General features: G+C 36.7%; 1 protein-coding gene across 1 annotated transcript in view; it reads left to right on the top strand.

The window, feature by feature from the left end:
* The window catches only part of ARHGAP42 (Rho GTPase activating protein 42), a 172583-nt gene that overhangs the window by 144805 nt on the left and 3832 nt on the right, over positions 1-23946 (top strand). The window contains exons 15-23 of the mRNA XM_076328243.1: positions 105-189; positions 1503-1561; positions 2381-2486; positions 7223-7382; positions 10091-10235; positions 13067-13447; positions 15653-15809; positions 16959-17021; positions 23671-23750. Coding sequence (XP_076184358.1) covers positions 105-189; positions 1503-1561; positions 2381-2486; positions 7223-7382; positions 10091-10235; positions 13067-13447; positions 15653-15809; positions 16959-17021; positions 23671-23750 — 1236 coding nt within the window. The remainder of the gene's footprint in view (positions 1-104; positions 190-1502; positions 1562-2380; positions 2487-7222; positions 7383-10090; positions 10236-13066; positions 13448-15652; positions 15810-16958; positions 17022-23670; positions 23751-23946) is intronic.

Here is a 23946-nt window from a genome sequence, read left to right as displayed (position 1 = left end):
AACCACATGAGCTCAATGACTAATCTATTAGCTTCTGTTTTGCTGCTTTTCTAGTTAGTGTGTTAGTCAAACTATAACACAATCATAATTCAAATTTCTACCAGCCCCTAAATCTCCTCCTGATATGGATATTGATATGGAACTTTGGGACAATAAAACAATAACAAGCGGACTAAAAAACTACCTCAGGTAAGTATGATGCTACACAAATCTCAGTATTCCTTTTCTGGCCCATTAATCTTTTGCTTATTAATATCATATTACATTTCTTGTATCCATTAGCATGGTAATAATTGAGTATATTATTATCTTGCCTAATATCCCTGTGATTATGTGTAATAATAAATCTAAAATTTGTCACACACTTTCTGCCTTATTAAGATAGTCATGCCTTATATATATAGCCCTAAATTTGGCAGAATTTAATTAATTGCATGTTTTTATTTAAAATCTTTTACGTTAATTACATGTTGTGCTCAGTCTTTCTTTTCTGAATCCCTTAAGCTGTGTACCATGAGGTTTCATGGCATCGTTGTTGAAGCAGAATAAAAATTTCTGCAAAAGCATAGGTTTTTATCCTATGCTGTTGGTGTCTTCACAAACACAATATCCCTCCCACACTATCATTTTCTCTTAAAATTTTTGCTAATAAGAGACAGAATTTTCAAGAATTATGGTACTTCTGAAATAACTCTTTTTTGGGTCTCAATATATAACTTTCAAAAGAAACATAATAAAAAGCATCAAATCCAGATGGTGGGTGTTCTATGCCTTCTAAAAATCTAGATTTCCTAAACTAGTCACCTAACAAAGGGCAGCATCAGAAATCCCTATTCACTCTGGAAAATATGCCTAGGATTTGTAGTGCAATGTTCATGTAAACTCCATTGAAAAGGCTGGCTTTGGTTGAAGACGTATAATACATCTTCAGAAGCACAAATCATTGTAGATACTGTATTTGTGAAATTAGAACATGAGCTAGCAACAGCTGTGTGTTTGTGTCTATAAGGCAATTTACAGTCTGCCTTTCAGAAGATGACTCTTCTAGGATCTCTCAGATCAGAATTTCAGTCCTGAATTTCATCATGTTTCTGCCTTTCTTGGGCAAAAGATCACTTCTGCAGCCCACTGTCCCATGTTCTGCAGCTGTATTTATTCCTGTTCTACAGTATGAACGCCAGAAAACAGTGTCTCTCTGTTCTGAAGTGAGTGCCAGTAATATTTCCCTTACTCAGTGTCTCTCTGTTCTGAAGTGAGTGCCAGTAATATTTCCCTTACTAACTTACATGGTGACACAAGATTCAACTCAGAGAGTTTCAGACTATGTACATGATTAAGTTGTATACTACTTGCAGTCAGTCATCACTGAATTGGGTTTCCTACAACATACCAATATACAGTATGCAGATGTTGAGGGCTATCATAATCACACCCATAAAACTTAAAAAGACTTTGAGTAATGCGGTTTTTTAAATTTTCTTTTTAATACTTTTTACAACCAGGTGTCTTTCAGAACCACTGATGACTTTCAAGCTGCACAAAGATTTCATTGTTGCTGTTAGTAAGTAAAGTAATAAATACACTTTCATGAAAGTAATATTGTTTCTAACCCTTAGTCTCCTCAGTTGCTATCCTTATTTTCCTCCTTGGTCTATTATTCAGTGATCCAGCCGTGGATCCAAGTTCTTCCATGTCACTGTATGTTATAGCACAGTGCCACATGAAAGCCATCAAAACAGAGAAGTCACACTAGATGAAGCTGTTCAGTGGTTTGTTCTGATCTTTTTAGAGGTTCTGTGTGACTGCCTTCTACATGAAATTTTGAACCTTGATTTATATATGTTTGTTTTACACGGGCTGATAATTCTTTTATAGCATTCATCCCTCTCATCCAGGGACCTTTATTTTCCCAGCTTGCCTTGAGAAATTGGAGGGGGTGGTAATTATCTCCTTTTCACAAATGGAGTAATGAGATACAGAGATAGTAAAATTGTTTTTCTAATGACTCCAGTTTAGAATTTGAAGTTATTTCCCCATTTTCTCTTGCCTTGATAAGAATAAAAGACACTCAAGAATTTTAGATATTTTAAATATCAAGGGGTAAAATCTTGGATTTCACTGAAGTGGCACATTGGGTCAAACTTGCCACAAATTTCGTTGGTTCCAGTATCAGTGCTAACTGCTTTTGGCGAGTTACTTGAAATACAGATTTCAGAATGTTGTAATAAATATAGTCAAATCATCCTCATCATTTTAAAGGCTAATTGTATTTGGCTCCTTGTAATGTATGTGTGTATTAGCATACAGGTATTGGTGCCATTTGTAGTCGCATCTTAGCACGTGTTCTAATTTATCAACAATAATTTGTTTTCTATTTTAGAGTCAGATGATCAGAACTACAGAGTTGAGGCAGTGCATGCACTTGTGCATAAGTTACCAGAGAAGAACAGAGAGATGCTGGACATCCTTATCAAGCACTTGGTCAAGTAATTCTTTTTGATTTTTCGCTTTGGTATTACTGTAAGATGTGATTATTTCTACTTTGAATTTGTCAGTGTTGCTTAATCCATTCTCTGTGTTGAAACAATGCCACTTGAAATTACATTTCTAAACTGCTGTTCTCAACGTAGCTGAAGAATACTTACCGTAGAAACAAAATAAAAAATAACACCATAAAGAATCACCAAGATGACCAACTATGTTTATAAAATAAACCCACTCAATGCTTTCTTTCACTTCCTACTTAATACAGGAATTGGCACTAATTAAATTTAAGAAACATCTAAAACTATGCTAAGGTTGATAGAAAACGCTGTTTTGAACCTGACTCAAGATCCCACACTGTTTCAGAAATGGAGAGTAGACTAATGTGATAATACTTGTCCTTCATGTCTGATCTTATTTTTCTCTCTAACAGCTCTGAATTGTAGTATCATTTGAAAACACTAATTTGAAGTATTATTATTTATATTTTTGATATCTATATAAATGTCCAAACCCACTTTTCAATCTCCCTGTTTCATCAGCTTCTCTGAGTATTAATTAAATGTCAGATGGAAAAGATTTTGCATTTCTTTGAACTGATGACCTTTTGTCTTCACTGAATTACACTTAGGACATGCTGTGAGACAAAAAAGACAAGTTTTTATTCTCTTATGTCTCTCTATGTCACTAGCTATGATTACATACCATTATTACATTGTACTTTATCCTGTTTCTGCATTAAACGTTATTCATGTAAGTTTTACTAAATCTTTGGTTGGTTTGCATTGGTATTTACTGAATACTTTTTAATATGTATTATTCTTTCTGATTTAGGATGCTGTATACTTTTTAGTACATTTATCAATGATCTGGGAGTGTGAATACTGAAACAGCAGTTGTTCAGATAAGGCCCACATGACTGAGATGTGTAGAAGACATAAGAGAGGAGTCCATATTGTTTTCATTCCGTTCATTACATCCTAGCTATTTTGCTTTTTTGATCACAGCTTGAGCCCCAGCCTGCAGTAAGCTGTCTACAGTGGAGCCTAATGCAGCTTTGCTTTCTCTTATAGATGTGAGAACTTTGAAAATTTCTTTGGTAGGAAATTATTTAGCCCTAATAAATTATTTTTAGCCTTTTATGTCATTAGCCATTGGAGAACTAACATGATAGGGAGCTGCTGTGAATGCTTCCATTGCAAAAACTGATTAGGCAGACGTTGCATCTCATTAGACAAGGGGTAACCCAGAGAACCAGATGAAAGTAGGTTTCATAAGTTTCCTTACTCACAGAGTTGTTTGATTAGCTAAAAAATATAATATCTACTGCTTTCTAACCCTATAAAAAGTTAAAACGTTTAATGAGGGATTAATGATTTTGTAAAAGCTGCTAGTCTGGAAGCCCCAAAATTAGAAATTTATATACATTGGAACTGACTTATTTCTAGGCAGAATTAGTCATAGGCAAGCATTTCTTTCTTGGCCTCTTTATTCTCAGTATGACCTCAGATGCATTTCCAAAGAAAAGCATGCCTGCACTATTCCCTTCTTTAATTGTTCTCTTTAACTCTCGCCTATGACATCTTTGATGACATTCTCATTTCTGATAAATTTAATCTTATGGTTTTATACTGAAAACTTTCAGTTCTTTTCTTTCCAACATTCAATTCACCCCTTCTAGTTTCTCGTAGAATTTGCCAGCTGTTGTTTATGCTAGCAATTTTGAGACCAAATTCAAAATTAGTCTCGAGTGTATTAGTTATCTTCCTTCCTCATCTTTTTCCTACCGCTGTGTAGAGATTTTTCAAGGAACAAATGGCAGATAAAGTGCCTAATTTTATGTAAATGGGAAAATATGAAAAAAACCCCCAACCTCCTCTTGCTTCATTCTTTTGTTTAAAATCCAATTTCAAAATGTGTATCCTTTCCCTATCTTTCTTTTAGCTGTTCAGTTTCTTTATGTATGCTTTTGTGTCTAGGTGAAAATACTATACCTTTAACTATGGGTTATAAAATAAGGATAATATTATTTTTTCTTGGTTTAGGTCTTAAGGTCTTTACATCTCTGCCTACCTTGACTTTTGTGTCACTGTGCAAAATTAAATATGATCTAGATGTTGTGAGATGTACAAACAAAACCAGCAAATCCTGAAAAGCACCCTGCATAGAGGTGATACTGTACGAATATATACTCAGTCAGCAGCTAGGCAAACATGGGAAGTTTGGTGTTATTTTCAGATAGGTAACTCATTTTTTGTTGTTAAACCTTCCTAGTCAAATTACCTGTCTACTTTAAAGAATAAATCATTCTTTGGTATGATTTAACATCATCATGCTTTTCTAAAGTAGATAGTCGGGAGTCTGCAGTCTGGCAGTATCAAAAATTTACTGGTGATAGATCAAAGAAAGAGATTTTAGGAGAAAGCAAGTGCACCCTAATGAATGCCTTACAGCTACCTGAAATGCATGATTACCTTGGCCTGTATCTACTCAGTAGCCCAGCAACAGTAGGACTAGGTCAGGGGAAATTGGTTATCAAAATGATCCAGTTACAGGCCTGGGTTTTTTCTCTTTTGAAAGAAATTGAGCCTTTGAAATGCTTTGTAGAAAGTCCTTTCTGGTTACAATGTTATTAAATTCACCATTCCTTTTATTAACCAAGCTACCAAATTTGTTACCAAGGAAACCCAAACACAGGACAAACACTACTTTCTGTCTTATGCTATAAGACTATAGTGTTTGTGTAATAGACCTTAACAGTTACTGTGCTGCACAAAGCAGAGTAACATTGCAAAGAGTGATTTTTTTTAGGTTTTTCTAACAAACCTACAGCTGAGTAATTCAAAATTCCATTTTTATTAAAATACTAGTGGACTTCCCAAACACCCCTTAGTCACCTAAGCCAAACATAAGATCTGTTACAGAGAAAATTAGATTAAGAAAATTGGCTAAAAATGTGCTGTAACAAGGTAGTCATTTTCACGATATGGCTTCCAAATAACGATCTCTTGCAGTGTGTCTGTCTGAAGTAAAATTTTGGAAAGTGTTTTTGGCATAACTTAATGAAGCAGCATAGGAAACATGTAAGAAGATAGGCATTTATTTTCCTGCAGTTTATAATCATGTTGTCTCACATACAAACCCCTTTCCCATATTTATCCTGCTTCTCGATGTAAATGGGGTGCTAAAAAGTTCCTGTTCCAAATATGAGGGGAGTATTACTTCATTAGAGAAGTAATTGTACAGTCTCTCTCACCTCTATACCAGGATAACTCTACTGGTCTACTCATTCTGTGTTAGCATTAGTGCCTACTCAACAGTGAGACTGAGAGAAAGGGTAGCGTGTGAGTCCAGACATGGGTTTGATCCTGAGCCTAACAAAATCCCCCAGTAGCCTTGGGAAAATCTCATAGTCTTTTTGTCACTGCCTTTTTAATCTTTGTAAGGGGATAGTATTTGTGTTATTTGCTACCAAACTCTTACATCAGAGAGATCATTTTGCTAATGTTTGTATAACATTTTAAGAACAAATCAAGCTGTCTGACAATATTATTGGAAGGAAAACATAGCAGATGTCTTCATAAACCTGATTAATGAAGGCTGTCAGAGAAAACCAGAAGATAAAGTTTGCTTCTACCTGCTAGTCTTCCAGTATTTTATAGGTTTTACTGTATCTTAGTTTTAAAAGGTACAAGGGTTATTTTAATTATGTAGGAATGGCTAAAAATGCTCAGCTTGACAATGGTAGCAGATAGCAGTGAGAAGGAAGAGGAAAATGTGAACAAATGCCTGAATAACTTATTCTATTTGGTAGCAGATTCAGTAAAATTAAGCATTAAGGCAATGATCAAATCTTTACTTGGCATGATATTTCTCAGACATGAGGCAATAGGGCAGCTGTGACTGGGGAATCACTAGCAGTTATTTCGAAGGATTTATGATGATACAGTTTTTATTTGGCAAATCTTATTCGTAAGGAGAGAAAAGGGGCATTAAGGATTACTGATTGATGGCTTTCATTTTACTATCTGATAAATTATTGGAAAAACTAAGTTTCTAAATTCTACATTAAGAAGAAAAATGACAGAAAAGGTACAGTAAGTGATAACAGAGTATACAGAAGTAAAAGGTTAATATATTTTAAAGCCAGAAGATGTCATTATGATCATCTAGTGTTATCTATACCACAGAAACAATGATTTCACTGACCCCATTGATCCTGTGTTTTCAACACATTAATAAAGAGATCTTATTGCAATGTATGTGTTTTCAGTAACTAAGTTTCTTTCCTTTACATGAAAACTAAGGTATATGGTTGAGCTCCGTTATATCACAGTATTTTCAGTCAATCCAACATCAAGTATTTAAGTTCCTGTTTAAGCATCGGAGAGAGATAGGTACCTACCCTAAAACTCCTAAACTTTAGATGGTCTTGGATCTCTGTGGAGACCTTCAAAGATAGTTGCTTTTCCCTGTCAGTTATGTCAGGAACTTAAATACTTACTCTAGGGAGACGTGCTCATTATCCATTAAGTTATTGCAGGATGGGAGCCTTAATGGAAATAGAGTAGTTGTACTAGTCTACATTTTGACTCTAGTAAAAGTTTAAAAAATGTTTTTAAAGGGGAGGCATGAACTTTGGATCTTGTTAAAAAAAATAGTCTTAACAGGTTTTTGCCTGTTGGAATTGTAGTTTAGCCCAACTATTTAATTGCATATTGTTTGTGTTCATTTAAAGGGTATCATTACACAGTCAGCAAAATCTAATGACTGTATCCAACCTTGGTGTTATCTTTGGACCAACTCTGATGAGAGCCCAAGAAGAAACCGTGGCTGCTATGATGAACATTAAGTTTCAGAATATCGTCGTTGAAATTCTGATAGAGCATTATGAAAAGGTAGAAGGACATTGTCTGACTGTTTTGTGATAAAGTGGAACTAAGATCTCATTTTCATTACCATCCTTAAGTTCTTAAGAATAAAACTAGCATTTGTAGAAGGTCATTGATAGAGTACCTTCTTCCTACCCCATGCTATGGCTCTGTATTCCTAGCAAGTCTTTTGTGGCTGTGCAAGGTATAGATCCAAGGCATGAACTCCCATGCTTTGAAGGAGTTGCTCTGAATCTTCAGATGCTTTCTGAAGATTGCTGTGTCCTTTTTATATCTAGAAACAGAATGAGAAGGTCATAACTTTGCTCCCAGCTCCTCCATCTCTCTCATGCTAGCAGTATATGAAGGTTCACTCTGGGTGAACGCATGGATTCTCCTCTGAGTGCATCAGGTCAGTCTTTCTGACCATTACTGTCCTTTGGGGATACACCAGCTGCACAATGGAGATCTAGTCCCACCTAACGTCATGAAACCCCAACCATCCTTCAGTTCCTCTTTTCATGAGCAGCATCAATGTGGATCCCCAGCACAATCCCCCATTTCTGTGCGCTGTGTCATTTTCAAAAGTAAAAAAGCAAAAAGAAAAAAATAATATATCTTAGATGAGGTTTTATTCCTAATTACAGGTTTTAAGCCCATCATGTCTTTGTGATTTAAAAGTTCTTGAATACTCTGGAACATACAAACTTCTCTAGGTACTTCTTTTGCTTTGAAAAAAGGCATGTCTGTGACTGCCTGGTTTATTTTGTTTCCCCAAAGAGACCAGTGACAGCAAAGGTCCATCTCAAACTCTTTCCTGGAACACAGAAAAGAACTGTTTCAGGGCTTGAGAAGGAAAATCCATGAAATCTTAAACACTTACTTTCAGTCAGTACCATTGCAGGTATCAGCTTCACTGAAAAGCCTCCTCAGATTTTTTTTTTATTTTATTTTATTTTATTTTATTTTATTTTATTTTATTTTATTTCATTTTATTTTAAACTATTTGATTTCAGAACTCAGCAGAACAGTCAAGACCTCATTTACTTGGTCATCAAAAGGAATTTTATTTTTGGGATCTTTTGTTGATATATATCACCTTCTCTGATGATTAACAAAACAAAGTGAAAAAACTTCGGGTTTCTTCCATTTCATGTTACTCAGCTAAGGGGCAGTTCCCGGTCAATACCAGGATCCCCTGCACTGGTTGGTCAGTACGTACTGACAGTACTGCTTGGTATCATCAGTTATACTTCGTAAGGACTTCTCAAAATTGGTATGATACTGATAGCATCCTTGCCTGTAACTCCAAAACATATATATTACATGTTTCCAACACTGAATTTTCCCTCTAGAAAATTACAAGCTCATTCAATACAAAGACCACGACTGCACAATCAAAATCACCCCTGCTCTATTTCTCTGTCTACAGACATATTTTTATATTGATGTGCCACTCACTAATGCCTAATACAGTATTACGGTACTTCAAGAGCATCTCAAGATGTCCATTAAAGTATTTTCTAGCATAGAATATATTTGCTTTCTTCCACTTCTGAGAGTGGCATGGAGGTATCTTTTCATTGTTCACTTCATCCTCTTCTGGGAGTGCCCTATTGATAAGGGATCCAGAAATCCTTGCAGAGATGTATTTTGGCATTGCATGATATTTAACCTACAACACTTGGCCCTCTCTACACTATGGAGATTGGACACTTCTGATTCCTTCAGTAGCTTAACTGAATAGGCAATCTTTGTCTGTAAAACCTCTTCTCCATTCCACAGAATGCCATAAGAGATACTCAGTAGAGTTTACAGTCTATGCTAGGAGGAATAGGTGAGAAAGGACATCTGGGAAAAAAACAAATCTTTTGGTTATATTTTTTGCTTTGGTCATCCTCCAAGGCAATTATCATTTTTACTAGAAGTATCCAAAAGAGTTTTTAGGGTCTTTCAAGACCTCTAATGCACGTATCTTGGATATTGCAGAACAGGTGATACAAATGAAAGTCACCTGAATTACTGGACTTTCTGTATTGTCCTTGCTGGCCAGCTTGCCATGCTTATGAGCAAAGAGTTTTTTAAAACCTCATGTGTACCTGTGTCAGATTGCAGTAGTCAGATAACCCAAAAATTTTAGTTTTTTCTGCAGTAATTCTGCAAAATTGACCAGTGGTAGCAGTGGTATGTAAACGATAAAAATCAGGAGATGCTCCAAATATAAAGATGTTCCTTATCAAACTTGTTTGGCAAAATAAAGTGTTATTCTGAAATACAAACTGCATTGTAATAAGTTATGACTATAACAAATTTCCATGACATACAAAAGCTTTCACAGGAATGCAGAGAAAAAATTCAATCTTTTCATAATACTTAAAAAAATGTATTATTTCTTGGGTAGGAGTTAGTTGTAAGCACGTATTATATGTTTCACAATTTAGACTGTTAAGCACTTCTTAACAAGGGTTAGAAAATAAAACTATTTAAACAAATATTTTTATATAATTGGTATAAATTTTAAGTACAAGTCAGTATTGTGGTTCTTGGATTGTAAAATGAGATCAGAGCAAAGCTTATATTCTGTGAATTTACTCTTTTGTAATGTGTGAGACTATTACAGCATTAATTTCAGGTGCAGTGGTGAGGAAAACAAATGGATTAATAATGGAAGTGTAAGAGTACCTATATTGTTTGTGTCATTTATTTTCCCTCTTTTTTTTTTTTAAATCATGCAGATATTTCACACTGCACCAGACCCCAATATTCCTCTTCCCCAACCTCAGTCCCGATCGGGTTCAAGAAGGACAAGAGCAATTTGTCTCTCCACAGGTTCACGTAAACCCAAAGGAAGATATACACCGTGTCTAGCAGATCCTGACAGTAAGTTTGTCCTTGTTGACTCATTATCTTCCTTTTTACGTTGTCTTTTAACTTTCCTGAATAATATCCAATTGTATTCCAATAATTATAAGTGTAACAGATAGGGTTTTGTCAGCCTTTTAACCTCTGTGAGTCACAGCCGCACTGTTGAATGACTACATTCCTTGCTTCTCTCAGATGAGGAAGGATGTTTGGTTTTAGGCAAGTCTTGTATTGCATACAGTGTTCAAAAATCTTTTATAGCAGACTTTACATTCTAATCTAAATGTAGTCTGCTTTGAAATTCTGAGGAGTTCATTATATGAAGTTCACCTCATTTGCTTGTAAGATGATTGTTAAGGTTGGGAAACTGTCAATAGAATCTTTCCTCTCCTGTAATAAATGTGATTTAGTCAAGATCAGGAGATCAAAACCATGACTTGGCTTTTTTCACATGCATGAAACTGCGGTAATTGGTTCAAAGTCAGCCACTGCCTAGGTTTGCCAAAACCACTGAAATTTTCTTAGTTTTCTGGAATAAAAACAAATTCTAATATTTTGGGGAAAAACAGTATACTTATCATATGGCTTACAGTTTAACAGCAGGGATTTATGTGTGTAATTAATTGCTTCTTAGAATGCTTATTCATTTTCATGTAAATGTGACTATTAAAAAGTTTCACTTCATTCATTTTCATCTAGTGGGCCATCACTTTTTTACTTAGTAGCTGTATCATTGAGAAGTATTGAAACTGTAGCAAAGATTAAGTTGTTAACAGTTCCACTACTGCAGCAGACTTCCCAAAGAACTTCTGTGTCCCTTGGTTCCTCAAGGAGATTTACATGAAACTGGTACACTAAATTAATCCACAGTTAAGGTACATCTGTTCTTGAGGATCTGTAGTAATTCTTAAGTCTGTAATGTTAGGAAATGTATCCACAGTATACTCTCAAAAAGGTGCTGCATTTTGCATAGGTTTATATTACATGATTCCTGCCAGTGAGAGTTTAAATACTAAATGAGAGCAATATCAGCCTACAAGTCGATTGCCAGTGTGAATGGCACGGGATCCCGAGTAAAAAGTTACAGAGGAACCGTCAGTTACATTCACCAGACGAGAAACGGGGCGAGTTTCAACTGTTTTTTCGCTGTGTAACTGCAATGAATGAATGCCAGCATAAAAAAAGGGGTGTTTCTGTGCAAGTATTTTGCAGAGCGTGTGCAAGCTCACACTTCTTCATTCAGACAGATGTCTTGTGCTGGCGGCTGGATTGAAACTAGGTCTGACCCAGGGGCTCTCCACTTGTGCTTTGCTTATTGGCTCAAGCTCAGCTCTTGCTACACAAGGTCCAGTTAAGATCCCACCTGGAAGGCTGAGGCAGAAGCAGAGGTACTCCCCTTGCCAAGTATCTCTAGGTGTGGCCAGAGACAGGCAAGAGAGAGCCTTGGCTTCTGGCAATAGCAAATTCTGAAGTACTAGATGGTTTTAAGTCATCATTTAAATGAAGCACGGACACTTAACTATATCGCAGGAAATTAAGGAATTCTGTATGGCATCACAAAATGAGATACAGGTTTCAAATGGTAGGGAATGATAGAAAATGATAGAAAATGTATATGACAAATTTAGTTTCAGCCAATCTTGCAATTTTCAAGGGACTAATGGTCTGTAAAGGGGCAGGCTGGGGGACAATCTAATCTGGAATATCAGAATTCTGGCCAGAAATGGACAGAATATTTCAGATTATTATACCAATGGCACTACTGTTGTCAGATCCACTATACAAGGCACTGGTATTGTGTGACCCTATCTGTAGTATCGTGTGTGGTTATGGTCACTTGTTGCTGAGGATATTGAAACACGTGGAGGCAAAAGCAGCTGTATCATGTTGGTATCTTATAACTACTGTGTGGTTGAAGAATATATATTCTCTGCTTCTTGTGAAATTTGTTAATTGTATTTCATAGCCTTTGGGAACAAATCCTACTAGAAACCAATGTATGACTCACTAGACTGAATCCAGTCGTCAAGATAATTCAGCCCTCACTGTACTATAGGCCAGTCCTTCCTCAGTTCTGATGAGTGTTCCTACCTTTATATCATCAGATAATTTCATTAGGATATTCCCACTTTTTGTTGCAAAAGATTATTGGAAATAAGATCAGTACAAAGATTGTTGTGTAGGTAGGTAAATTTCTGAAACATCAGTCTAATTAAAGAAATTCATCAAATGTTCAAGTTGTAAGGAATGAGTTGTTGTCCTTCTGCAGGATAGATATTTTATGATAGGTATGACGATTCAGAAAATAGGATATCTATAGATAGACTTATGGACTAGTCTTAGACTGCAGAGATCCTCAGCAGCTTGGTAACCAAAGTAAAATTTAATTCTTGTGCCTGCAGGCAATACAATCATGCATTTAAGAACATAAATGTGACAAGTATCGCATTTGCCTTATCATGGAAATCCAGCAAGATGCTCACCACAAAGATATTGCAGCATTGTAACTGTTGAATTTCCTAAGGATATTTATATTGCAAGCAGTTCTTTGAAAATGCAAACTTTTATGTGAAATAGTTTAGCCTGTAGTCCATTATGTTCATCAGCTCTAAAGAAATATCCACAAAATGCAGCTTTTCCAGGTTAAAGATAGGAATATATGTGAAACTTAGAGTAATGAAACAGATATTTTGTCTTAAAAGTCACTGCCTCTGAAACCACAGATTAATGAATTTCATGACAGGTTAGGTACAAGGGGCTAAAGGTGGCATGAGAGAAAGGCACGTGATTAGAAAATGTAATATTTTTTTTTGTTTCCCTCTCTCTTCCCTCCCCTCACTCCTCCCTAGGTGATTCGTACAGCAGTAGCCCAGACAGCACTCCCATGGGCAGCATTGAATCTCTCTCTTCTCACTCCTCTGAGCAGAACAGCACCACCAAATGCGTGCCCTCGCAGCCCAGGGAGAAATCAGGAGGGATTCCATGGATTGCCTCTCCCCCGTCTTCTAATGGCCAGAAGAGTTCAGGCCTCTGGACTACAAGTCCAGAATCCTCATCAAAGGAGGATGCAACCAAAACAGATGTGGAGTCAGACTGCCAAAGTGTAGCTTCTGTCACTGGACCAGAGAATGCCTCTTCACCAACAGACCTGACCAAAAAGAGTTCTTACAGTCTGTCTGGGCTGAAAAGGTCTTCAGCATCTTCCCTCAGATCAATTCCATCAGCTGAAGGTAATTGCCAAGGTCTTTTAGGACATCAGTGTTTACTGCGAGGCATCAGAAAATAAGAGCTGCATCTGAAAGCTAATGATATCCATTAATCTTTTATGTTTATTTTTCCATTTTTGTGGCATGTTCTTTCAGTTTTTATACTGCTTCTGACATATTTCCATTGTTTGTTACCTGTACAGTTCACACAGCTTAAAAGCTATCAGTGTTTCTCAGACTTTAGAGTACTCTATCCTGCTGCGCCTCACCTAGACCACTGACTTGTAAGGAGATTGCTGGTTTATGAGAAGAGTTGGTAGCTATGGTTTATCAACTGTGTCAAAGGAATGATTCGTTGCAACATGATTGATGCTGATCAAAGCTAGTATTTAAATTTAAAAAGCACTATGCTTAACGTATCTAGTAAGTAACAGTTTTGTCACTCCTTGTCTTTTTTCCGCCCCCCCTGTTTTTGACAACTGCATCTCTTTAATTGACTGAAATAGGAGATTGAAGGAAAGGTGGGGGGTTTTTGGTTTGCTTTTTTTTAGTTATGGATTTTACAGTCAATGCCTTTAGTTGAGATAGGACTGGACAGATGGGATAAAAAGGTAATCCCTGGCATGAAATGTATGTCTGAAACCCTGCTGATGGATGGAATGGCTGCTTCATTCTGTCCTACTTGCATGGTTTGTTACCCAGTACTGCAAGTAGATTAGCTTGAACACAAGATTATAGCTGAATGGTCCTGTATATGGACATGATGTGCAAGAACAACCACAAGTTTGCAAACACAACTTTAGGAATTCAATTTCAGTGCACAAGCTAGGACACCAGTCTTCCTGTTCAGTCAAAGAAGGATGCCACTTTGAAGAACACCCTCAGAGCACCTAAGTTGAGCCTATGTTCCAAATAAGCTTGTAGGCAAGGCTCCTTACAAGACAGAGAAGCTTAAAAACATAGCTTCGCAATTTAGACAGTTCTGCTAAATGCTAAGTTAGCTGGAATGCCTGTGAACCCTTGCTGTACCTCTGTGAGTACATGAGGTGATATTGCACTATATTGACAGCTATGTGGAAATTACTTTAGAAGAAACACCTTCTTGAAATCAGTATATTTGCAGTGGTTTGGATTATGAAGATTAACAGCCAGCACAATGAACTCCAGTGGACTGAGGGTGAGTGCTGAGTTTGCCACTGAGCTGTCAATAGTATGAGTAATACAAGTACAGGTAGGGTAAATATGTGGTTATGTGCAAAGTCCTAAAAGTTTAACAAAGTTCTCTCCCCTCTGCCCCCCATGGAGTGTACAAGCTTTTTCCCAAGACTTCCAGATATGAATTAGTGTTATATTAACAGTATTAATAATGTAGAATAATAATTATCATTAACTATAATTTGTAATATAGATTAATACTATAGAATAACAATATTAATTATATAGGTATTGGTTTTATATTTTGGGATCTCTTTATATTATGACAGCTTTTAAAGCATTATTAAGCATCTGTTCTTGGGAATAAAGAAACACAGAAGTAGATGCAGTTATTGTCTTGCAGAATATATATGCAAACAAGGCAGCAGTCCACAGATAGATCAGCTTAAAGGACACATGGCCATGCCTTGCATTCATTAAAAGGACTTTTTTTGTGTGCAATACAGTCTGTACAGCTATAGATTTGTTTTATCAAGTTACAGTAGCAATTGTTTTGGGCAACTCATAATCATTAATTCCCAAGTATTGTTTTTAAACTGCATGAAGCTTCTGTGGATACTGAAATATTAATTCTTACAAATTAACATGGTCTAATTTCATAGTGGATGCTGCTTTGAGCCGGAATTTGGACTAGATGACTTCCTGCGATCCCTTCCAACATGAATTTTTTCTATAATTCTATGCAGTGTACTACTTTATAAATGTTGGTTTTATTGTAACTTTTTAGTGAATGTACTATCTAGCCATTTAAGTACAATGTAATTTCTTAGCCCTCACAATTTTAATGTCATTTCTTCATTCTTGCTGTTGGTCCTTTTCTCCTGGCTTTCTGCCTGAAAGGCTGTTTCTTCTCTGTCTCAGTAAGTATTTTCTCTACCTTTTTTTGCCTCTTTAAAAAAAACCCAACAAAACACAACAACAGAAACTTTGCTTTGCATGTTATACATGTTGTGAACATGTGAACAAGCTTCAAATTAGCTTTAATACTCCCTATAATTTGGTTGTTTTCTTTAGGTAACAAAAGCTGCAGTGGATCTATACAGAGCTTATCTTCAACAGATACCAAAGATACACCAAAGGCTCCACCCAACCCTGATTTGCCTCCCAAAATGTGCAGGAGATTAAGATTAGATACTGCATCAAGTAATGGTTATCAAAGACCAGGATCTGTGTAAGTCATCAAGGCCCTTTGGAGATTTGTGTTGTTACAGTATTGTCTACTAAAAGTGATCCCAGAGAGCTACATAAGTAGTTGAGAAAGCATCCTTGAATACTTGATTTGAATATTTCTGTATTTGCGAATTATTTGTCTGGTTTCATTAAAATTGTAAACAAAGGAGACACGGCACAAAGTCTGTTGAAGTCAGTTGAAAGACTCCCATTGACTTCATTAGACTACAGATAAGGTCTATAATGAAGAAATATATCTTTGGAAAGTGATTAGTAGTATTATCTCTGGTTCTTCTGGAATGTAATGTTTCAAGGAGCATAAATGCTACTTACCGTCCATGCTGTTATGTCAAGATCATCATCAGATCTTATTTGTGTAAGTCCAAAATTGGAGAAAGGAAAAAAAAACAAACTTCTGCTCTGAAATTTCTTTGGTTGCTGCATGTTAAATAATTGGTATCTTTGGGTTTTTTCTAACAGCTGGGTTTTTTTAGGGGTGGGGGTTATGTTGAAAGGAGGGTAGTTCTAAGCAATAGAGGTTATAATTTAGCTTGTTGAGATTTGGGTTAGCAATGTTTCTCAGTGCTTTTAGCACAAACTTAAGAGTCAGAAGATCTTTGCTGTGATCCCGACTTTGACCCAGAATTTCTCTGTCCGCATGAACAAGTGATTTCTAGATCTGCAGAGCACCAGGAAGTTCTCCAAATGCTGCAGGACTCCATTCAGCCTCTCCACTTTTTAAACTGGAAGGAATCACTGTGGTCATTTCACGGATTGTTGTGTCTTAAACAGAGAATCCTACACAGCTCAGAGTTCCAGCATGATAGTGACAGACTGGCAGTAAAAGCACTTCCAATATATCTATTGGCTGTCCATGAATAGAATTTTAAATACAGGGTGTTGAGATTTCCCTTAGTGACTCAGCAAGGCACTAGAGCATGTGGAAGTCAGGTCCCAGTTAGGTTATGCCCTTAAGAATTCTGCTGAATAGGGACTTAAATTCAGCTTTTGAATTTCTTCTGTTTCTCTAAGTGAATAATTAAAACAATTTTTTAAAATTTGTCCATGTCTTTAGATGATTAAAAGTGAAGTTACTCTGTGTGTTTTATTAATGGGCAAAGTATAAAGCAAGGTGGTGCTTTATTTTCAGAGTGGCTGCAAGAGCCCAGTTGTTTGAAAGTGCTGGTTCACTTAAACAAGTTTCTTCAGGACGGTAAGTGCTTCATAGTGTTTAACAATTTCTAAAATCCTTTCTGTTTTTGAAAGGAAAACAAGCTTCAAAGATTGAAATAGAAGTGTTGGAGCTTTGTTCTGTGTCTTTTGGACAGCATCATGTGGCATGCAAAATTTTTGTGGTTTATTAAACTCATCCTTGCTCCAGAAGAAAACTAAATCTAATAGAGAATACCAGCCTATCTGGCTATTCTGTCACCTGGGGGAATTGCAGTGAGAGATGCTCAGGCTAGTGATCTGCTTAAGGACACAACTACAAGAGTAAATTAACAGGATTTAAATTAGGATGAGGGTGCTGTACTTATTCCATACAGCTGTTTGCATATACATGCTTTCAGCAGAGTAGCAAACATGCTAGTTTGTGGTAATTTGCTCATGTAGGCAAGCCCTGAATAACAGCTGCTTTAGAAAGTTCAGGATTAACTTGATCAGGGTTCCTGTCTTTCCCATCACCTTCCATGCCTCAGTATCTGTCTGGAGAAACTGTTCCCCTTTCTTCTTGGTAGCGTGCAGCAGGAATTGTTTACATTTTCTTTACAATTGCGTGCATTTATTTAGTGGATTTGATTCATTCTTATATTAAGTTAGAATGTTCTGGTAAGTGTTCGTCTAGGAAGCAGTATCTCCCATACATTACTAACTGGCCTACATTTAATAGGCTAAGGCAGATGGTCAAATAAATGGATGTGGGAAAAAGTCTGTCTCTCTTTTCACTGTCCCTGCATTTCAAGTTCTTTGAGACAGAACATATCTTTTTGTCCATCACTTTACTCACTGATACCAGGAACTGTCGGGCTTACTGGAACTGTCAAGCGATAGAAAAAAAAAAAAGTTAATCCATGAATCCAGAAGTAGTAATCTAAAGTAGCACAGCTGTAAATGAGGATGCCAGCATGTGCTGAGATGTGCACCAGTGGAATATGGCTGTCCTCTCTGACAGATCTAGCAGGGGTGAGAAAGAGAAAGCTGGCCTGCAAAGGCCCACTGATTTTGTTCAAGAGAAGCAGCTTACATGAATCAAGGCTGTTCTTGGTTTTTGTAGTACATGAACTGCAAGGTGACCAAAAAAGAGGGTGGCAGGGGGGAAAGGGAGATGAAAACAGCAGGGCATTAATTTAAGGAAGAAAAGTATAAATGAAGAGACTGGAATGTTCTTAAGCCAATGCCCTAAGCTGAGAGTGATGACTGCTTCACCAGTCCTGCATCATTTCCCCCCCACCACTGTTCTTTCTCTTATTTTGTATTGCTCTCTTCTTGTAAACTCTCCCCTGTTGTTCCTTCAGAGCCTGTGCCACATGTATCTGTATATAAAAAGCATGTAAGAAGCAAAAATTTGACAAAGGAAAAATGTAGCAGTTTGATAATGGATATGGAGAGCAGATAACAAAGCCGAAAACGCTGAAAGGCTTAATAGCTACTCTACTTCATCCTTCCTAAGAAAGCAGAAGAGTAACAGTAACAAGGAGAATGGAAAATGAGAGGTCAGCAGGCAAAATGAGGAAGAAATAAGAAGTAGCTCAGCTGTTCTTACAGTGCTGCTCAAGTCTGAGTAAGATTTTTGCAATTCAGAGCCAGCTTTTATTTACCTCTCATGCATGTTATGAACATGAAGGCTGATGTAAAACTTTAGCATAGTCTTTTGCTCTGAAGTATCTAGAAATCATGGTAATTACATCTTGATCCACCCAGTAGAAAGGCCTTCTGAGTTCATAACTCTACTATCTAATGAATATATGCAGGACAGAGTGCAAGACAGAGGAACTATTTTTAAGCTGTCTGGTTTGATACCAGAAATACTCAAGTCAAGATAGTGTTGAACTCTGTGCAGGGGTAATTTACCCTGCTAAAAATAACTAGTTTTGAAATTTTAAGCTACTGTTTGCCTATGCATTATAGTATCTAAGTAGTTTCATTCCTTCTTGAAGCCTGTTGTGGTCATTTGTACAGTAGACGGATCAAAAGTACCTATATGGCTTTGCAGTCTCACAGTGTCATCTGTATTCCAGCAGATAATTTTGTACTCAATGCTTTAACACCACAGTGGCCCGGTCTTACTTAACTCCTTCTTCCAAGTAGTCTTTGCAACCTTGCTTTCTGACTTTGTATAATGCGATATCTCTAATATAAGTGTGTGTGTCCACTTTTTTTTTTTTTTTTAATGCTGGGACATTATTTGACCTGGTTGTTTTCTTTCCTTGTATACATGAGTATATGCCCCCATAGTGCTACCAGTTTGAACAGATATATTTTAGTCAGAAAGAGACCAAAATGTTATGCTCTGTCCAACCTGTACTCTCTTTTTCCAATTCTAGAATTACTTTGACTTCTCAGTCTTCCTATTCCTTCCCTCCTGACTTCAAGTTTATTAATCATCCATCTCCCAGACTGTGGTATTAAGCTACTGTGTACACTGAGATGAATCCCTATTGCTAATCTAGTATGCACTTGAAAGAGACGAAGGAGTTTTCTTACTGCTTCCACAAATATTGCTGTTATCCAACAGTCTTAGTAAGGCCTGAGGTCTCCTTATTGCAGCTTCTGTACAAAAATGCACCAACACATAATCCCTGACTCTGTTTTCTTGACTTTGATTTAGAGGTACACAGAAAGTCAGTAAGTTTCTCACCTTATATGCAATCATAAGAAGAAGGATTTTCATTAGAAAAGAATACCTAAAAAAATGGGAAGGAGGAGTTGGTGACAGCAAACAGCTCTGGCTTGGCAGCAGGATCTCTAGGTGCTGGGCTGGGACTTTAATAGGATTAGGCTGACAGTATGAAGCCCTGTAGACCCATGCTTCCCTCCCAACCATATGATTAAATATCCTTTCCCAGACATTCTTCTGTTTTTATTTTCATGCTATATTTTGCATTTCCTTAAACACCTGGAATGCCCTGCCCAGCCCAGACCAGTGTTTTCTACTCAGTCAAGCTTGGCTGTAAGTCTGCCATCTCCAGGAGTCTATAAACCTTTCTTCTTCCTGTAGGATAATATTAACTGATGAGTCATCTGGAAGAGATTCATGTGTTTTCCCTCATTCATTCCTCTTCTGGCTTCTGTCTTTGTCTTAATACACTGAAAACTCATTAGGGCAGGAGCATCATTTTAAAGCTTATTATTAGTAGTATTAGTATTATTAAGGCCTCAGGTGATGTTGACTGTGTGTAGTCAAGCAAAACAGTTTGACTGCTAGTATAAGTTTATCATTATGGGCTCAAAACAAATGTAATAAAAAGTAGGGAAAGGGAAAATGCTTTTTTTCTCATCTGGAGTCCATCCAGTAAAGTCACAGAAAGAAGGAACTTCTAGGAAATGTGGGTACCATTTTCTGAAGTTGACTTTTTTCTCTGCACTAAACGACATGAATCACACTCTTCTCAGATTATTAGCATTATTTTAAGAGAACCATAATAGATGATGGTGATGTTATCACATGCTTTTTAACAAACAACCTTGTTTTTAGGGAGGAGAGCATTAACACTGTAAGTAAGAATGTCCATTTTCATAATCGCACACAAAAAAAATGCCCAAGAACCTGCAAGCCCTTTTCATTGCTAATGCTTCTAGCTGGATAGGGTCGAAGTGAGTAATAACTAATAAGAGAACCTAAGTAATCAAATCGAGTGTGGAGGCAATAACCAGGGGCTTGAAAATTGCTCCAGAATTATAAGTAAATATTCATAGAATCTGTCTCTCATTATAGCATCACTCACAGTTTGTAATAACATTAGGATGTAATTACTCTGTGTCAGGAGCCAGGTGGTGGGAAGAATCCTGTAATTCATGAGCTTTTGAGAAATTAACTTCTTTGAACCTTTTGTTTGTGTATCTGTCTAAATGTCAAATGCTGGGAAGTTTTCTCTTTCCCAAACTGAGCAAGTCAGAGTCCATGTTTTCTTATCTTCTTTTTACTTTTAAGGTAAACATACTTGGATCAGGTAAAATTAGAAGCTGAAAACAGAATAGTTTAGTTGACATATCAGAATACAGGAGAAAATTGCATTTATTTTTCTTAACTTTTTCTAAGGGCACTAAAAAACAGCATGTCATATTTCAAGAATAACTTAAATAATTCTGCCTCACATTTAAATATTGCTGTTCTGTTTTATTATTGCCTTAAATGTCTTTTGTCACAGTATTGCTCAGATGTCTCATTCTTAACATGGGAAACTGGCTTGATAGTCATACCACTGTGTAAAATCAGGTTCGAAATCATCCCTGTGCTTTAGTAAATTCATTGCCAATTATCTTATGTACATTGCAACTATAATCATTATCAACAGTTACTCTACTGTTTTATATGTGTAAAACCCATGATTATGCCACACAGGAAATAGCTGTTTTGTCAGACTGTTACCGATCTGGGTCAGTATAATTAGAACATATGTAGTGCTCTTTGACTTTGAGGAAAAATGATCTCAAGAGTAAAGAATTATTAGTTTATGTGTGACCTTTGGTAAAGTCATCTAATCTCCCTCTGTATATTTTAGTATATATTATGTAGATTATTATGTATAAATTTGTATGTATTATGTAGAGTAATGAAACTTCACACCTGTCTTGTCAACTGTAGATGGCAAGTTCTTCATAACAGTAGGCACCAAGGAGTTGTCTTAGAAAAAAGCTAAACAGAGCAGTCTACACCAGCCAGAAAGCAAGCTAACATTTAAGCATTAACGCAAAGTAGACAAACGGGTCCACTGCTCATGTTGTTCTAGTTATCAGTGGGGATGTATCCAGAATGACAGTACTGAGAGTTAGAAATGTTTTCAGCATACTGAAAATAAGGTGCCCTTGGATATCGAGGGCACAACTCAAAATTCTTGCCTCCTTTGGAAATCTCAGCCTGAGAGTCTAACCCTTGATGAGTCAGTTGTTCACTTAAGATGAAGGCAAAACACGCCACTTGGTCTAGTCATAAATTGGCTTCAGAGCTTTTTCTTCAGAGGGAGAAATCATTTCTGGAAATCTCACACATACACACTTGGGAATATGTCCACCCACTCATACCCTTTTAGAGATTCAGGTGAATGATGGTGTGCTAGTACTGATTGGCGCCAGGGTAGGGGGATGCTCTCTGCTCCCTTTAGGAAGTCTGTCCCTGCTTAACCTCACCACCAGGGGGTGGAACTCCAAAGCTGAAGTGCCATGAGCCCCATTGGCAGTACACAAAATAAAACAGACTTCTTATGCTAATGCTTATGACGTGGCACTATTATTAATCTAACTTATGACTCTGTTATCTCACTATTTTTGGAGGAAAGACAAAATAGATTACATGTCACTTGCATATACACCCTCTCAGAAAGTATACTAGAAATTTTAAACTTCACCACAGGTCACATACTAGGTCATTGAGATAAATCCTGGCTGGAAGGAAAGCTGAATCAGTAACGCCCCATCACATCATACAAAGGCAAAATAATCAACAAGTTCATCTTCATTTGGTATAATGTGCGTTTCCAATAAGTTTAAAGAAACTCAGAAAAACTGATAGATCATATAAAAATTGCTTTGAGTATATAAATTAAAGGAAAGGTATTAGGTAAAGCGCAGGAATCTAGAGAGACCTCCTAATTTCCATCTTCGTGTTCAATCCTTCGTTTTGTATTTTGCAGAATCATAGCGCTGGAAGCCATATCAAGAGGTGACCTAATCTGTCCTCCTTCCCTGGGATAGAATCATTATATATCTAACAAGTTCTTTTATAGATATCTGTGTAGTGGCTTTTTTTAATTTGTTTTTTTTTTTAAATTAATTTTTAGTCATGAGAATTCTTCAATTCGGGCATTCTCCAATTCTTGCCAGTTCCAGTGCTTCACTGTTTTAACCAGTAGAGGGGTTTCCCGCTACAGATTAAGAGACATAAACTTAGCTGTCTACCTGCAGGTGTCTTCATGTCAAGTATTATTTAAGGAAGTGTTTCATTGAAGGTTTTGCTACAGGCAGTGGAACCTGGTGAGCCATTCGTTGCACTCTCAAGTAGGCGTCTACTGTAGCAGTAGCCAGGCCTGGAGGGTCTGTGGAGCTAGACACGTAGGTTATTTATAGACACCTAAATTTAGGTGGCTGAAGCTGAAACCCACCCCAGACGCCTAATTTAAATCTCCCTTGCTGCAATTTAAATCTGTTTAAGTCCTTTTGCAGTCCGCCTGGAGAACAGATTTCTCCTTTTTTGTCTCATATTTACCTTCTGTGTATTATTTTCTTCTGTAGACTGATCAACTATATTTTCTCATGTCATGTTTTTAGACCTTTAATGATCACTTTTGAATTGTCTCCAGGCAGTCCATCACTTGCTTCAAGCAATACGCTCAATTCAGTACTCATTTGAATGACAAATTCAACTAGAATGAAAGAATCCTTTTAAAAGTTATAAATTATATACCTCTTTAAACCTCTTAGTAGGATGTTTGTCTCTTTTCTGCAGTAACATGCTTGTTAACTCCAATAAGCTTGGAGTTATTGTCTGCTATAATTCTGCTCCTCTGAACTACTGTGTAACTAGTCCTTACTGTCCTGTATTTGTGCAACTGATTCTTCCTACTCTTCTCAGGTTTTAATTTCATTTCTTTATGCATTTTTCCGTGTAATCTCATTTATTGCAAGCCTGTATTTTTTTCTTTCAGACAAGCAAAAGCAATGTATTCCTGTAAGGCTGAGCATAGTCATGAGCTGTCTTTCCCACAGGGGGCAATATTTTCCAATGGTAAGATATATTTTACATTCTCTTTTTACATAAAAAAATATAAAAAACTGAACTGTATCCACAAGATAACAGAGTGTAATTCCATTTTCAACTCTCAGGTTTTGCCCTGATTTTTCAATTGCTCTTAAATAAATATGGTCTTAATAAGTATATGAACCATATACAGGATCTTTTAACAGTGTTAATTTCTTGTAAA

Source organism: Aptenodytes patagonicus, chromosome 1 (genome assembly GCF_965638725.1).
Source record: "Aptenodytes patagonicus chromosome 1, bAptPat1.pri.cur, whole genome shotgun sequence".
Taxonomy (NCBI): Eukaryota; Metazoa; Chordata; class Aves; order Sphenisciformes; family Spheniscidae; genus Aptenodytes; species Aptenodytes patagonicus.
Note: the sequence above shows the minus strand (reverse complement) of the source record. Positions and strands in the feature narration are given on the sequence as shown.